The 16142-nt window shown below is 34.9% G+C and overlaps 1 protein-coding gene across 1 annotated transcript in view; it reads left to right on the top strand.

Moving 5' to 3' along the window:
* LOC114049582 (lysosomal-trafficking regulator-like) overlaps positions 1-16142 on the top strand; it is a 247671-nt gene that overhangs the window by 86950 nt on the left and 144579 nt on the right. Inside the window, 5 exon segments of the mRNA XM_027870836.1 lie at positions 3296-3386; positions 5279-7337; positions 10660-11683; positions 13437-13598; positions 14876-15029. Coding sequence (XP_027726637.1) covers positions 3296-3386; positions 5279-7337; positions 10660-11683; positions 13437-13598; positions 14876-15029 — 3490 coding nt within the window.

Genomic DNA, 16142 nt, shown 5'->3' with positions numbered 1-16142 from the left:
TAACAGTGGGCTATTTCAACTAAGAAAGCTAATGGCATCTTAGGCTAAATTAAGAGAATTTACGATGTCAGAAGTCAAATTGTGAAATAGTAAAGGAGTTTAAATTCAGAAATTTAGCTTCAAGAAAGAAGGAGTTTACAGTCTTCCTTTACTATGCTTAAGTCAGACCACTTCTGAAATATTGTTATCAGTTCTAGTAATAATAATAGTAATAGGGGGCGGAGCCAAGATGGCAGAGGGAAAGCAGTGACTTGCTAGAGCTCTCCCCCAAACCCTTCCAAAGACCTATAAAAAAAAAAAAATAATAATAACTAGCCTTTATATAGTGTCTCTGTATGCCAGACACTGTGATAAGCGCTTTACAAATATTATCTCATTTTATCCTTACAGCTCTGGGAGGTAGGTGCTATTATTATCCCTACTTTACATTTAAGGAAATTGAGGCAGAGAGTAGTTAAGTGACTTGCCCAAGGTCATATAGCTAGTCAATATCTGACTCCATATTCAAACTCATATCTTCCTGACCTCAGGCCCCATACTGTATCGACTATGCCACATAGCTGCCACAGTTCTGGGTCCCACAAAATTTTCTAAGGATCATGGGCATGTATAGAACATGGGCTAGGTATGCCAGGGTACCCTTGGAGAACATGTCCATTGTTTTTTTCCATTCTCCTTCGCCTTTGGAGAGGAAGATGTGCTGGGAATGCTCCTTTCTCCCAACTGTGTACTGGCATCTCTGGCCTATATGCTATGAATGCCTGAGGGAAGGATTTGAATAAATGGAGTGGGCCCAGAGGAAGCAGCCAGGTATGGAGGGGCCTCAAGTCAATTCCACGTGAAGATTATTTGAAGGAATGAGGACTGTTCATCCTAGAGAAAAGAAAACACATGGAAGGACATGCCAGCTGTCTTTAGTGCTTTCCTCTGGAAAAGGACTCAGACTTGTTATGCATGTCTCCATAGGATAGAATTAGGAACAATGTGTGGAAGCTGCAAAAGGCACATTTAAGCTTGATGTGAGGAAAAGCTTCGTAACAGAGTTATCCAGAAAGTAATGGCTCTCTTTGGGAGGTAGTGAATTCCTCCTTGCTGGAGATCAAGCTAAGACTGGATGACCAATGGTTGAATGGGTTGCAGAGGGAATTCTTTTGTGTGTGGTTGAATTAAATGGCCACTTAGGGTATTCCTAGTTTTGAGATTCTGTAATATCTGTAGAAGTAATTTCCTTTGCTCATGTTGTTCATGTGTTTTCTTGCTGGCAAAAATGAGGGAATAGAATTTTTGTCAAGCATGTGGATACAAATTCCTTGTGTTTTTTTTTCTTCATTTTTTTTTCTTGCTACCACTTTGAAGCCTTAGTCCTTCCTGTCTTACCTTTACTACTCTAGTTTGTCTCTACCACTTTTGGATGGTGGCATAGGCAGTAATGTAGAAAACGCCAGTCTGCGGAGTGGCTTGTATCTGAGAGCAAATTTTGGGTTGCAGTAAAGAGGCTCTAGGTAAAGCCCCCAAGAGAGGAAAAGATCCACTGTTATCTTACTGTCAATCAACATGATCTCCTCTGACAACAAAGATAATAGAAGTTTCATGGTAATCCAGAAAAAGTACTTAAATAGCCTGCATCCATTTTCTTTTCAGTGAGTAATCACATGACTAGACAGTTGGATAAATTGTCAGTTATGTGATTATAATGCATTATGGAGAGATACTAGTAATAATATCAAAAACAGTTCTTGCCCTCACAGTGGTTATAATCTAATTGGGCATATGTGGTACATGCAAAAAGTAACATAAGTGTTCTGATGGTTCAGGCAAGGGAGAAATCATTGAATTCCTGTAATCAGAAAAGATTTCACAGAGGAGATCAGACTTGAGCTGGACAAGAAGAACCTAATGAGAAGAAGTTATTACAGAAGGGGAGAGGAGAGAGCATTTCATATAGTGATTGGCTTCTGTCATGGGAGCACTAGGCAGGCATACATCAGGATGCAGTGATAAGTTGCCAGTTTCCTGTTGTAAAATAAGATCTAACTGGCAAGCTGGAGAACAGCTTGCCTACATTGTGACTTCACAGGTACTTGAGGTTTCTGAAAGTTCTGTGTTATATTCCACCACGTCCTCTAGTTCTTTAGTCTTCTTAGTCTTTTACGAGACCTCAAATCAGGTAGAATTTCACAGAATTTCATATCAGAAATTGTTATAGATTTGGGGGCTGCTTTTTGCTTTTTAAGGATTCAGGTATGTTTCTTAGTGAGCTCTTGGGCAAAGTGTATGAGACATCCATGAATATATCATGATGTCCTTTTCCTTGGTAATTTGTAAGTAGTAATGAGACCCTTTCCAAAATTCAGAGTCTACAATTTAAAGTTCTGTTGGCTTGAGGAATTGAAGATTTTTGTCACTAAAAAACCATTTATACACATCCAGTATACCCTTCAGAGCTTTACTTTGAATTGGAGGAAAATTGTCTAGTAATTAGGAGTTGTCATCTTGGGAAGTTGTGGATTGCTGGTCGCGTGACCACTTGTTGGAGATGTTGTGGGAAAGATTCTTGGTCAGGGTATGGTTTGGACTAGGAAGCCTTCAAGGTCCCTTCTTGTCTTGAGATTCCATGGAGATGTTCTGTAACATTTAGTTCACAGTATACTTGTAGGTTTAATCTTTTGGACTGTCAGAGTTTAACGGAGTGTTATGCACATAGTAAACACCCAAGTTTTAATTGAATTGGCCGTGGTAGTTATTGTCCTTATCGACAAATAATGTATTATCTTACTGTTACTTATTTATAACTTATACCTTGCCAAAAGGATTCAAAATAGAAATATATGTCTGACATTTTTATTTAAAAATACTTCATTCTTGAGTTTGTTTTTTAGTTGTATGAATATGATGAATTTTTTCTTATTACATGATGTTATTAGTCTGCATAGTGAGCAGAACTTCGTTAACTTACCAAATGAATTCTGCTGTTGGTGAGGAATTCTTTTGGTTTGTGAGGTGGCAATATCTGCTGTTTGTGACAGCACTAGCAAGAATGTGTTAAATGAATTTTTTACCTTCTGGGTGTGGTTTACATATTAAAAGGATTTCTTGGAGTGGTGTTCAACAAATAGTACAGCAGTCTTGGATGTTTTCAAATGAAAGATTTGAGAGTTTGTTTCTTCTCAACGATAGGTGAAAAGAATGACTTTTTTTGGGGGTCCATTTAACATAAGAAATGAGGAAATGATGTATCTGAGGGATGTTCTCATAAAACTTCAGAACTTGAAGAATTCTTCTGTTTCTGATACAGGCGCTGACATGTAGAGAAGAGCTTCTTACCCTTCTCCTGTCCCTCCTTCCACTAGTATGGAAGATACCTGTTCAAGAAGAAAAAGCATTCGGTATGTTTCCTTCTTTACCAAACCCCTTGTTTTCAAAGTTCCTGTTAAAATGATTATTTCTGTGTGAATGGTTACTTTTAAAAAAAAAAAAAACCAAGATGTTTTGAGTAGGTTCATGGATAACATTATGTTTTGTTTAACATGCTGTTGAGAAAAGTTTTTCCTTTTGAGATAAGTAGATTTCTTCTTGGGCAAGAAAATTCCATTGAGAGTAATTAAAATCAGTATAAGTTTAAGAACACTTGAGTAAATTAGAAAACGTAGTGAAGAATACATCAAATGAAAGAAATAAATCTAGGTGTACAACATGGCATGGTGCAGTGGAAGAGATATTTTTTGAAGAGGGAAATTAGAGATCCCTTAGACTCTTTCAAATATTGCTTTTGTCTAATTCATGACTTAGAGATGATTTCACTTGAATAATAGTTAATCTATACATGTGCTCTATTTCTAAAAGATTTATTTGCATTAACGTTTCAGTTTTGGAAATAAAAACTTTGAAACTTGAAATATTTTTACTTTCCAATTTCTGGAAAACCTGTCAAGTACAAGTTCTGTGATAACCGAATAGAAATTAAATATAAAAGTTTTACAACGGTTTTCCAGTTTCCTCCTCAGGCAATTCTAGGATCTGAGAATTATGAGCCTCTTTATGAGTATCTCATGTATTTTAAATGTTCTTATACCATGTTATAATATATCTTAAATGTGCTAATTTTGTACGTAAGCCAATAAATGACTGTTGATTGACTGATGCTAGTCATTTTTAACTCATAATCTGAGTTCTAGAGATATTAGTATTTACTCATTGATACACTGACTCTTGATATTTTAAAAATATATTAGGTCTGTACACAAATAATTGCTCACTTGAATACTTAAATGAGTATTACTTTAAAAAATTGTATTTGCTAACTGTTATTCCAGTTGTGAATTAATCATCCTGTATTTTTTAACTTGACTTAGTCTTGTCAGTCTCCAAATTTGCTGCTTTCCAAACTTTCTCTACTGAAGAAAATAAAAGCCAGGCTTTTAAAGAAGTTTTCTTTTCTTCTTCTTCTTCTTCTTCTTTTTTTTTGGGGGGGGCAAGGCAATTGGGGTTAAGTGACTTGTCCACAGTCACACAGCTAGGTAGTGTTACATGTCTGATGCCAGATTTGAACTAAGGTCCTCCTGACTCCAGGGCCACTGCACTATTCACTACACCACCTAGCTACCCCTAAAGAAGTTTTCTTAATAGTGACTTGCAAAAGAAAGGCTGGTAACTTTTTGGTTTTTATACAAGATATATATTAAGTGTTTGGCAGACCTTGAAGCTTCATATACATATCATCTATTAATAGCTGTATTAGTGTGAGGAGAGAAGAATGAAGGTGCTGTGTTTACATAGTTTATGATAAATAACCATTGAGGCCTTATGCTGAGAGGAATTAGTGTTTTAGATATTAAATGACTATACAGGGTATGTAAATATTCAAATGCTAAAATTTTAAGATGACCTATTTCTAAATATAACATATTAAGCCTAAGTAAGTGGAAGAAAGCAGTGCTATGGCTGAAAAATACCAAATATTAATCAATAAAAAAAATCATGTGTTTTTGACTTTGGAATACAATATATAATTTTAAAATTGGACCTATATCTCCCTATTCATATATCCCGAACCCAGCTGGTGTTTGGTTAGAATTTGTTTCAAAAATTTGTTTTATGAGTAGAAGGAGCCAACCTGAGATAAAAAGTATATGAAGCATAAATCTTTAGGTTTCTTTTCATCTGTAGAATTCTATGATTTAATGAAATTCAGCAAGTAAGTAATAATTTTACAGGTAACCTAGTGTTGACTAGAAAATATTTGAATTTAAAGTATTTTGCATTTTTTTCCTTCCATTAGATTTTGATCTACCATTCTCAGCTGATATTATCTGGACCAAAGAAACAAATTCAAGTTCACTAAGATATACTCAGGAAAAAATACATTTAAAAAGAAATACCCAAGCTGGTCAGGTTTATGCAAAACCAAGTATATCTCGAAAAAGTAGACGTCATCGTAAAACCCCACATCCCTATTCTGTAAGAAATGAAAGAAAATCTCAACTCTCCACCTCAGATTCAGAAGCCAATTCTGATGACAAAAGCATAGCAATGATTATGCACAGGAGATCTAATCTGCTGCAGTGCTTTTTATCATCTTCACCTAAAGAAAACCAACCACTAGCTAGAGAGACACAGAGACCTGATACCATGACATTAGAGAATGCCAGACAGACTATTCCAAGACATGGAGCAAACAGTGAAATACTAAATGAATCAGCTGCCTTTTCTATTATTAGCAACATGAACAACTCTCCATTTGACTTATGCCATGTTTTACTATCTCTTTTAGAAAAAGTATGCAAGTTTGATATTACCTTGAATCACAGTTCTGCTCTGGCAGTCAGTGTAGTGCCCACATTAACTGAATTTTTAGCAGGCTTTGGAGACTGTTGTAGTCTTAGTAGTAATTTGGAAAGTGAAGTAGTTTCTGCAGGTTGGACAGAAGAACCCATAGCATTGGTTCAAAGAATGCTGTTTAGAACTGTGTTACATCTTATGTCAGTAGATATAAATACTGCAGAGACTATGCCAGAAAGTCTTAGAAAAAACTTAATTGATTTACTTAGGGCAGCTTTAAAAATTAGAGCTTGTTTGGAAAAACAGTCCGACCCTTTTGCACCACGGCCAAAGAAAACACTACAAGAAGTTCAGGACGATTTTATATTTTCAAGGTATCGTCACAGAGCCCTTCTTTTGCCTGAGCTTCTGGAAGGGGTTCTGCAGATTTTGATTTGTTGCCTTCAGAGTGCAGCTTCAAATCCTTTTTATTTCAGTCAAGCCATGGACTTGGTTCAAGAATTTATTCAGCATCATGGGTTTAAATTATTTGAAACAGCAATTCTTCAGATGGAATGGTTGGTTTCAAGAGATGAAGTTTCCACCGGGGCTTCAGAACATTTGAAAACATTAATAAATAGTGTTATGAAAATAATCAGCACTGTCAAAAAAGTGAAATCTGAGCAACTTCATCAGTCAGTATGTACAAGAAAGAGGCATAGACGATGTGAATATTCTCACTTTATGCATCATCATCGAGATCTTTCAGGCCTTCTGGTTTCTGCTTTCAAAAACCAGATGTCCAAAAATCCATTTGAAGAGATGGCAGATGGAGAAGTTTATTATCCTGAACGGTGCTGTTGTATTGCAATATGTGCTCACCAGTGCTTATGTTTATTAAAAAAAGTTTCATTGAACACTACTTGTGTCCAGATTCTATCAGGTGTTAATAATGTTGGAATATGCTGTTGTATGGATCCCAAATCTGTAATCATTCCATTGCTTCATGCTTTTAAGTTGCCAAAGTTAAAACATTTTCAGCAGCACATATTGAACATCCTTAACAAACTTATTTTGGATCAGTTAGGAGGAGGAGAGATATCTCAAAAGACTAAACATGCAGCTTGTAATATTTGTACTTTTGACCATGATCAACTAGTTCAATTAGAAGAGACAGTGCATGCGCATTCATGTGATGCTGATCCTGCTTCAGGTTTATCTAGTCCATCTTACAGATTTCAAGGAATACTGCCTAGCAGTGGATCTGAAGATCTCTTATGGAAATGGGATGCTTTAGAGGCTTATCAAAACCTTGTTTTTGAAGAAGACAAATTACACAGTGTGCATATTGCAACTCATGTTTGCAATTTAATCCAGAAAGGCAATGCAGTTGTTCAGTGGAAACTGTATAACTACATATTTAATCCTGTGCTCCAAAGAGGAGTCGAATTAGCACATCATTCTCAACAGCTAGGTGTTACTTCATCATGTACTCACGTATGTAGCTATCATAGCCAGTGTTTGCCTGTGGAAGTGCTTCAGATTTATCTACAGACTCTGCCTATACTGTTGAAATCCAGGTTTGTATATATTTTTTCTTATTGGCATAATTTCAGTGTTATGTTGGGTGTGTCAGCCAACTGGCTTAAACAGCAGAACCTAATAAGAAATAAAAACCCTCAGTGATTGTTGTTTTTTAATGAATACTCAGTAGTATATCATCATTTATGTTAGTAAATGTCATTTTTACAGGTCCTTAGCCTAAACATTTTTTGCTTCATTCAGAAAACCATTTATTGATACCTTTTGTTTTTGCATCACTTTCATTTACAAATATCAACCCTCCCAAGCCCCTGGCCATCCCTCATAACAAAGAATAAAAAAGAAAGAGAAGGGAAAAAAGAAAAGCAGTTCAGGAAAATTAACCAAAACTTTAACTAAGTCTGACGTTAAATACAGCTTTCCACACCCATCTTCTTACCTTTACGGATAATGGAGAGGAAGGTACATTTTCTTCACTCATCTTTCTTTACAAACTTGATTGTTAAAATTACACAGTATTTAGTTCATTTTTTTTTGTTCTTTCTATTTATATGGTTGTAATTACTATGTAATTGCTTTGTTGATTCTGCTTGCTTTTTTCCTCTGATTCTGTTTTCTTCAGTTCCTATAAGTCTTCCTCTGCTTTTCTGTATTCATCATTTTTATAGTGTAGCAATATTCCATTATATTCAGGTATTATAATTTGTTTAGCTATTCCTCAATCATTAGGCTCCTTTTTTGTTTGCAGTTCTTTGCCACCTTAAAAACATACAGTATTTATTTTTAAAAGGTAAGCTTGTAATTTAAGTTTCCATCTCTTGGCAATATAAGCCGTTCTTGAATTATAAAAACCCAAATGACTCTTATGTACAAGTGGCCTATATCTGCCTTGCCCTTCCCCAGTGCTAGAAAAACCATTGTTGATGTGATGTATAAAGAAGTGACTTAAGACAGAGTTAATTCATTTAGATTGACATCCTAGCACACAGTTGAGGATTCTTTTACTGAGGTAATGGAAATGTTGATAAGGAGTGGAGTAACTAATTTCGGAGAATGGAGAACTTTGGTGGGAGTATAGTGCAGGGCTAGTAAAAAGCCACAATGAGGGGAGCAGTATTAGAAGGCTGGTCAACCTGGGAAGAAAGGGCACAAGGACATAAGAAAAGAAGTATGGAAAGAAAAATAGCAAAGTGTCAAAGACAAATATTGACTACTTACAAAATGATTTGTATTACAGGCCTGACATCCATGAAAGAGAGAGAAAACTTCCCTTTTCCTATTATTTCATGGTCAACTAGGACCCAGAACTTAAGTTAATGCTATTCATACTATAGTTAAGCTCATTATCAATTAGACTTTTGTGTCCTAGCCTATGAACTTTAACACGATTATAAAATCATTTCTTTGGAGGAAAGATGTGTTCCAAGTTCCAAACAACCAACTTATAAGTACTCTTTGAACACAATTCATTGTTGTTTTGGAAAGACCTGGATAAAGTTTTGGTTCCTTAATACCTTCTCTTTTGGGGTTGGCTATTTTAGGTGGAGGCAGTAGGGTAATTGTTTTTGATTTCTAATACATCAAATTTTTTGTTCAAAATGTATTGCTGCAGAGAGGACTAACCTTAAAATCGGGAAAACTTGGGTTTCAAGGCTGCCACTCGTTATATGGCCTGCCTGTGTTAGCATAAGCAAATCATTTAACCTTTCAGTGACCTAGGCAACTTTCTAAAACCAAAAGTAGCGAACAAGTTTTCAGTCTATGTCAGTGGGAGGCCCCTACAACAAATGTTCCCCACATATAGCATATTAAGATATGTATTTTCCTTAATTTAAGGATATTGGATATATTGATAATTCCAGATAACTGTTTTATTAATGTATCAGTGCTTCAAAAATATGTACTTCAAATGGGATGAGCACTCCTAATGATACTTGATACAACTTAATAAATGGTTTTTGAAATTCTTTGTGTCCAACCTGGTGATAAACTTCTCCAGAGAAATAAAACTACTGCTTGGACGAGTGGTAAGTTCATCATTAGGCCCAAATCTGAAACCTTTCTGGGTCTACCAAAAGATTTGACTTGGTAGCATATACTTAAGAATGTAGGGACGCAGGGTCAACAATATGTTCTGAGGAAGCATTAACGGTAAAATTTAGAAAATTAATGTGGATAATAAATGCTGTCAACTTTTGGTTGCTTAACATCCTACTGTAGGTCCCTTGAATTAGTGACACTCTTTATTTCCCCTATCCTGTTATACCTGTGAAGAACGGTAGAATATATCACTTATTTAAAAAAAAATAAAGTAAACTTTTGCTTTTAGAATTTTATAATACTTCTTAAAGAATGTGTTAAACCTTTGAGAACATTTCAAAATCAGAAACGACTTGCAGAGTTAGAATATATTTAGTCTGATTACATTGATCTGAACATTGGTATTCCTTACTTCTGTGTTCACATGCAAATAAATGGACAGATATGTAGAAACTTTTTGATTGCTAATCTTTTCAGGGTACATCTATGTTAATTGCTGTGGAATCTGATGTTTTTGTAAAAATTTACTTTCAAAAATTGGGGAAGGAATCATTTTACATTTTTTGGAAAACATTTTAAAACTGTATTCCAATTGTGTTAATTTGATTTGTCAGTGGTATGCTAGGGAAATGAGAACAGTAATTTTGTTTGTATAGGAAATTCTTATATGAAAGAATTCCCTTGACCATTGCAGGTTGGTGCCTTCTCTGCTACTTACAGTCTTAGTATCAGAGTTCAATAAGAACATAAGTATTTAATTGTATTCTACATTATTATGCCAAGTTTTCAGCCTGCTTACTCCAAAGTTTGAATGTAAGTAGTCTTGGAGCAATAGGTGGTTAAGGGACATGCCTAGAATCAGACAACAGTATGTGGGAGAGGTGGGACTCCAAACCCAGATCTCCTTTGCTCTAAGACCAACTTTCTTTCTAGTATGTACCACTGTCTCTCTTGGACAGCATGAAAAATGTAAGCTATAGATACCCAACACTTCAAAGAAAATGGTATTTGAAATCTAAGTTGCTTAGTTTTTCTTCAGTTTCTAGTGGTATTTTTTGGTATTTTAGTTATTTTTCTCTTTTAAAAATGTTTTTATCCTGTAAGCAGTAGCAAGGTGAAACCTTTTAAAAAAATCCCCCCCCCTTCAAAAATTTCCCCTGTATTTCTGTATTTTGTTATTGGTTATTCAGAATGAAATAATGTATAACTAGTGGTCATCGTTCCTGAATTTCTTAATAAAATACATTTATAATTTGGTATCTACTTGAAACCATGGAGTTTTATATGTATAACATTTTTGTGTATACTTTCTCTTCATAGGGTTATAAGAGACTTATTTCTAAGTTGTAATGGAGTAAATCAAATGATTGAATTAAGTTACTTAGATGGTATTCGAAATCATTCCCTAAAAGCATTTGAAACTCTGATAGCCAGCCTTGGAGAGCAGCAGAAAGATGAAATGATTCCAGAAAATGATGGAATAGACCACGAAGAGAAGGCTTCATCTTTAGTTACTTCTTCACTTAAGCAGCAAGTATGTTCAGATTCTTCTCAGAGTCTTAGCAAATTTTATGCTGGCCTTAAAGAAATTTGCCCGAAGAAACAGAAGACTGTTGGTCAGGATATTCACATCAATATGATAAACCTATTCCTCTGTGTGGCATTTCTATGTGTGAGTAAAGAAGCCGAATGTGATCGGGACTCTACCAATGATTCTGAAGATACTTCTGGCTATGATAGTACAGCTAGTGAGCCTCTGAGTCGCATGCTACCGTGCTTATCTCCAGAGATACTTATCTTACCTTCTCCAGAACAGATCCACAGGGCAGCAGACATTTGGTCCATGTGTCGTTGGATCTACTTGTTGAATTCGGTTTTTCAGAAACAGTTTCATAGACTTGGAGGTTTCCAAGTGTGTTATAAGTTAATAATTATGATAATTCAAAAACTATCCAGGGGCAAAGAAGAGCAAAGAAAAGAGAAAGGTCCTATACATGTGAATGAAAACAAAGATTTTAAAGGAAATTTTCAATCTGAAATGGCAGTGAATGAGGATACATTACATTTAAGTGTCAACAGTGACTTAAGTCCTTTAGTGTCAGGTAGTTTAGAGGAGAATATGGAACGTTTAGGTCAACTAGATTCGCAGGAAATTTTTTCTGAACCTTTAAGTGTAAAACAAATCTCAGCTTCTGTAGCACCTCTTGAGGAACCTAAAGTACCTTCAAGTCAAGAACATGAGTGTACACTTCAAAGTATAAGACTACTAGAAGCTCTTTTGACTATTTGTCTTCATAGTACAAAAACTACTCAACAAAAGATGGAAGTGGAGTTACCTAACCAGGTAATAACAGATTTTTTCCAATTATTTTGCTGTGTAATCTGATAGAAGAATGGTTGATATAACACTTTTGTGAAAATTCCTTTTTCTCTGATATTAATTGACAAATATTTATCAAGTGTCTACTATGTATTTAGCATTGTGTTTGGCACTGTGTTGCACAATGAGAAGTGTAATATATAATTTTTGCCCTTAAAAAATTTTAAATATAATTAGAGGAGATGTATGCATTTAATTATCCTATTTATGTAGATGATTCTAAAATCTGCCTATCCAATCCTAACATCTCTCTTGACTTGCAGTTTCTCTTGACTTCAAATTGCCTATTGGGAATTTCAAGCTGGTTGTCCCAGAGATATCTTAAATTCAGCCTGTCCAAAACTGAATTAATTATCTTTTCCCCAACCTCCCCCAACTTCCCTATTACTATTGAGGGCACAGTCATCCTCCCATTCTTATGACTTAGGTGTCATCATTCCTTACTCCCTCTCACTATACCCTGACATCCAATCACTTGCCAAGTTCTGTCAATTTTACATTGGTAACATCTCTTTAATACTTGTCCTCCTCTTTTTTGACACTGCCACCACCCAGCTGCAGGCTTTTATCACCTCATACCTAGACTATTGCAATAGCCTTTCATTTGATCTCCCTGCTTCAGTTCTCTCCCTACTCCAGTCCATCCTCCACTCAGCTGTCAAATTAGTCTAACTAAAGCACAGATCTGTATGTGTCATCTCTTATTCAGTAAATTACAGTAATTCTCTATTGCCTCTGGGATCAAATATGAAATTATCAGTTTGGGTTTTGAAGCCCTTTATAAACTGCCCCCTTCTCCCCAGTCTTCTTATACTATATACCCCCACAATGTGTTCTGTAATCCTGGTATATTGGCCTCCTTGCTGTTTCTCAAACAAACACAAATTTACAACTCCAATTTACACTTTCATTGGATGTACCCTGTGCCTAGAATTCTCTCCCTTCTTATCTCTGCCTCCTGGCTCCCCTTGATTGTTTCAAGACCCAACTAAAATCTGACATTTTATAGAACCCTTACCAATGTGAGATTACTGCCAAGTTATCCTATACATAGCTTGTTTGTACATAGTTGTCTACATCTTGTCTTCTCCTTTCGAATGTGAGCTTCTGGAGAGCGGAGAATGTTTTTTTTTGCCTTTCTTTGTATCTACAGTACTTAGCTTCGTGCCTGGCACATAGTAGGCTCTTAATAAATACTTGTTGACTTGATATATGACAAATTAGGTAACAGTACAAAACAGTATACTATTGACAAATGATAAAAGTAGTATGATTATTCAGTCCCTTGAATTATTATAGGAGTTGCCTATAGAATGTCCATAGTCTATCCCAGGACAACAAGGATCAAGGAAATGATCAACATTTGAACAGAAATAAGTTTTAATATTTTAGGAGGCTTTGAGAGAAGATTGAGAGAAGAATGATTCAAGGGAAGTTAAAGAAAGCTCCAGTTGGGAGAATAATTTGAAGCATAGTAAACATTTATAGAAATTTGTATCTATGATAGGCTGAAATTTGTAAATAAAGATGATGAATAAAGTGATAGATTTTTAAAAGTTCAATATAAAATATAGCAGAAGACTGATATTTATCCATTTGTAATTTTTTAATGTTGGTGGGTTACTTCAGTATTGGTATAAATTAAATATTTTATTCTGTAATTAAAAATGGTTAAGAACAAGTACACTTGATATTCTATTTTTTTCCTTCCTTTTAGAACTTGTCTGTGGAAAATGTACTATTCGAAATACAAGACCATCTTTCCCAGTCAAAGGTCGTGGAAACTGATTTAGCTAAGCCTTTATTGGATACACTGCTTCAAATAGCTTTGGGGAATTATTCAGCAGATTTGAATCATTCTGAAGAGAAAATTGAAAAGGTATGAGAGGTTTTTGTTATGACTAACTACACACGTGAGGTATAATTGTATATACATTCAGAGCAGTGATTTGGAGTGGAAGCAAGGCTAGGCTCTGTACAAGTAATATGATTAGGAACAAGTAATGTGATATATAAAATGCTATGGAACAAGCGCAGGATTGGCCTCTTTAAAAAAAAAAAAGATTTTTTTTGTAGTGAAGACAGAGGAGGTACCTTTTAAAAAAAATAATCTTTTTATGTCTCATAACACAAAAGACCATGCAGGAAAGTTAGTTATCTTGGAATTCCTAATTTCTGTGTTCTTTGACTTTTTTAGTCCTCATGCTCTGTAATACTTTAAAGATTCATGGTTTCATTGGTAGAGGTCATTCATTGATGAAGATTACCCACTTTATATAATAGTATATAGCTTTTCATGAAACTTGATTTTCATTAGTTATGTGTACATATGTATGCATGATTATTAAATTATAAAAAGTATTATTTCACTTTAGTGGCTTCCTTTTTTAGTCATTTTATGCTATGTGGCAAGGATGAATAAAGGTTTCCTGTACAACTCTCTGTGTGTGTGTGTGTGTGTGTGTGTGTGTGTGTGTGTATTATTTTTAGTAAATGTTGAGTAACTAATGCTCCATCACCTGTTAAACCCATTTTTGGAAAAGTGCTGACCCAGTTACTTAGATTATTTAATTTGCATTATTATATTTAGTTTATGACAGATGAAGATTGTACCATGTGCTTTCCATATTTCTGTGCTTATAAAGAATCACAGAATTTTAGAGCTTTAAGAGACTATAGAGATTGTATAGTTTAACTAAAGCTTAATTTACTGATAATGAAATTGAGTCCATAAAAATGGAAAATGACTTGTCACACAATAAGTAAATGAGAATTTGAATCTAAATCATCTGATTCCAAGGTCAGTTTGCTTTTTCCCTATAATATGTTGCCTCCCACTATTGAAAACAAGGTCTTATTGCCTTGTTTTGCCAAAATTTCATAATTAGTTTTATATTCCTTTTTTCTTAATTAATATGTTCATTATTGTAGCAGTGCTTTCATAGCCTTTTCTTGTGGCATATATTCTCCAGAGGACATGTAGAAGTTTTCTGTGAAGTAATTTCATGGTACAGTATGTTGAAGGTTTGTTTTTTGTTTTTTGTTTTTTTTTCAAAATCAGTATATTAACATTGTTCTAATAAATGTAAACTTTTTTTCCAATAATGAACAAATTATTTGCAGCAAGTTTTGTAACTGAGCACTTTCATTTTACAGATTCATCAGTCTGAGTCAGAGTCAGTATCTCAGCAAGGTGATCTCTCTGAAGAAACTGAGGAAGCCCATGGTACTTTTAAACTTTTTGCTGAAGAAGAAGGTTATGAAGCAGACAGTGAAAGTGATACTGAAGATAGTGAAAGCCAAGATGAAGGTAGGGTAGGATTGAATGTGAAAATCAACGTATATAACTTGTGTGAAAGTTCACAAATGATATATTAATTATCTGATTTATCTAAGAATAAATAATTTAGATAACTACATATGTTTGAATTTTGCCGTAACTATTTTCCTGTAGAGGAGAATTTGGTATCTGGTATCTGACTTCATAAATGGGAAACTTTTTTTACTAGCGCTGACCCTTATTGCTACCCACCTAAATTTTTGCATTTGTGCAGGTGGTTGGCTATATGAGCCTGTATTGGTAAGTAATTTCCTTTGAAAAGGAAACTTTGAGATACTACTCTCCTAATCCAAACCTTCTGTGTTTCTTAGTCTTTCATTTACACTAACCCTATTTTCAACCCCATGGTTACATCTAATGCTTTTACCATTTAAACACATGAAATAATTGGCATGGTATTTTTTTAAGCACAGTATTTTTTTAAGTTACAAAGGAAGCAAGCACCTACTAAGTGGCAGACATTGCGCTAAGTGCTTAAAAATGTTATCTCATTTGATCCTCACAATGACCCTGGAAAGCAGGTGCTGTTATTTTATCCTTAATTTATATTTAAGGAAACTGAGGCAGACAGTCACTTGCTCAGGGTCACATAACTAATAAGTGTCTGAGGCTGGAGTTAAACTAAAATCTTTCTGACTCCATGCCCAACACTCTGCCCACTGCACTGCCTAACTTCTTTAGTAATTTGTCTGTATTTTAGAACTGGTTTTTTTTAATCTTCCATTGATGTTAATTTATGTAGACTCTCGGATTTTTTCTTTGCATATAAAAAATTAGAGAGAAACTGGGAATTAATAGATTTAGGCACCTGATTCTCTCAATTTTTCCTATTATGTCCCATTGCTTACTGATTGTGGCTTCCCTGCCTTCCTTTGAGTATCAGCTAAAATCTCACCTTCAGCAAGAAGCCTTTCCACATTTCACTTAATGTTAGTGCCTTCCTGTGGGATTATTTTCAAATTATCCTGTATGAATCTTGTTCGTACAAAGGTATTTACATGTTATCTCCTTCATTAGACTATGATCTCCTTGCAGGCAGAAACTGTCTTGTGCATTTCTTTATGTCTTCAGTGCTTAACACAG

Source organism: Vombatus ursinus, unplaced genomic scaffold (genome assembly GCF_900497805.2).
Source record: "Vombatus ursinus unplaced genomic scaffold, bare-nosed wombat genome assembly UNPS02014798.1, whole genome shotgun sequence".
Taxonomy (NCBI): Eukaryota; Metazoa; Chordata; class Mammalia; order Diprotodontia; family Vombatidae; genus Vombatus; species Vombatus ursinus.
The sequence above is the reverse complement of the archived record's forward strand: the minus strand, read 5'-3'. Positions and strand labels throughout refer to the sequence as shown.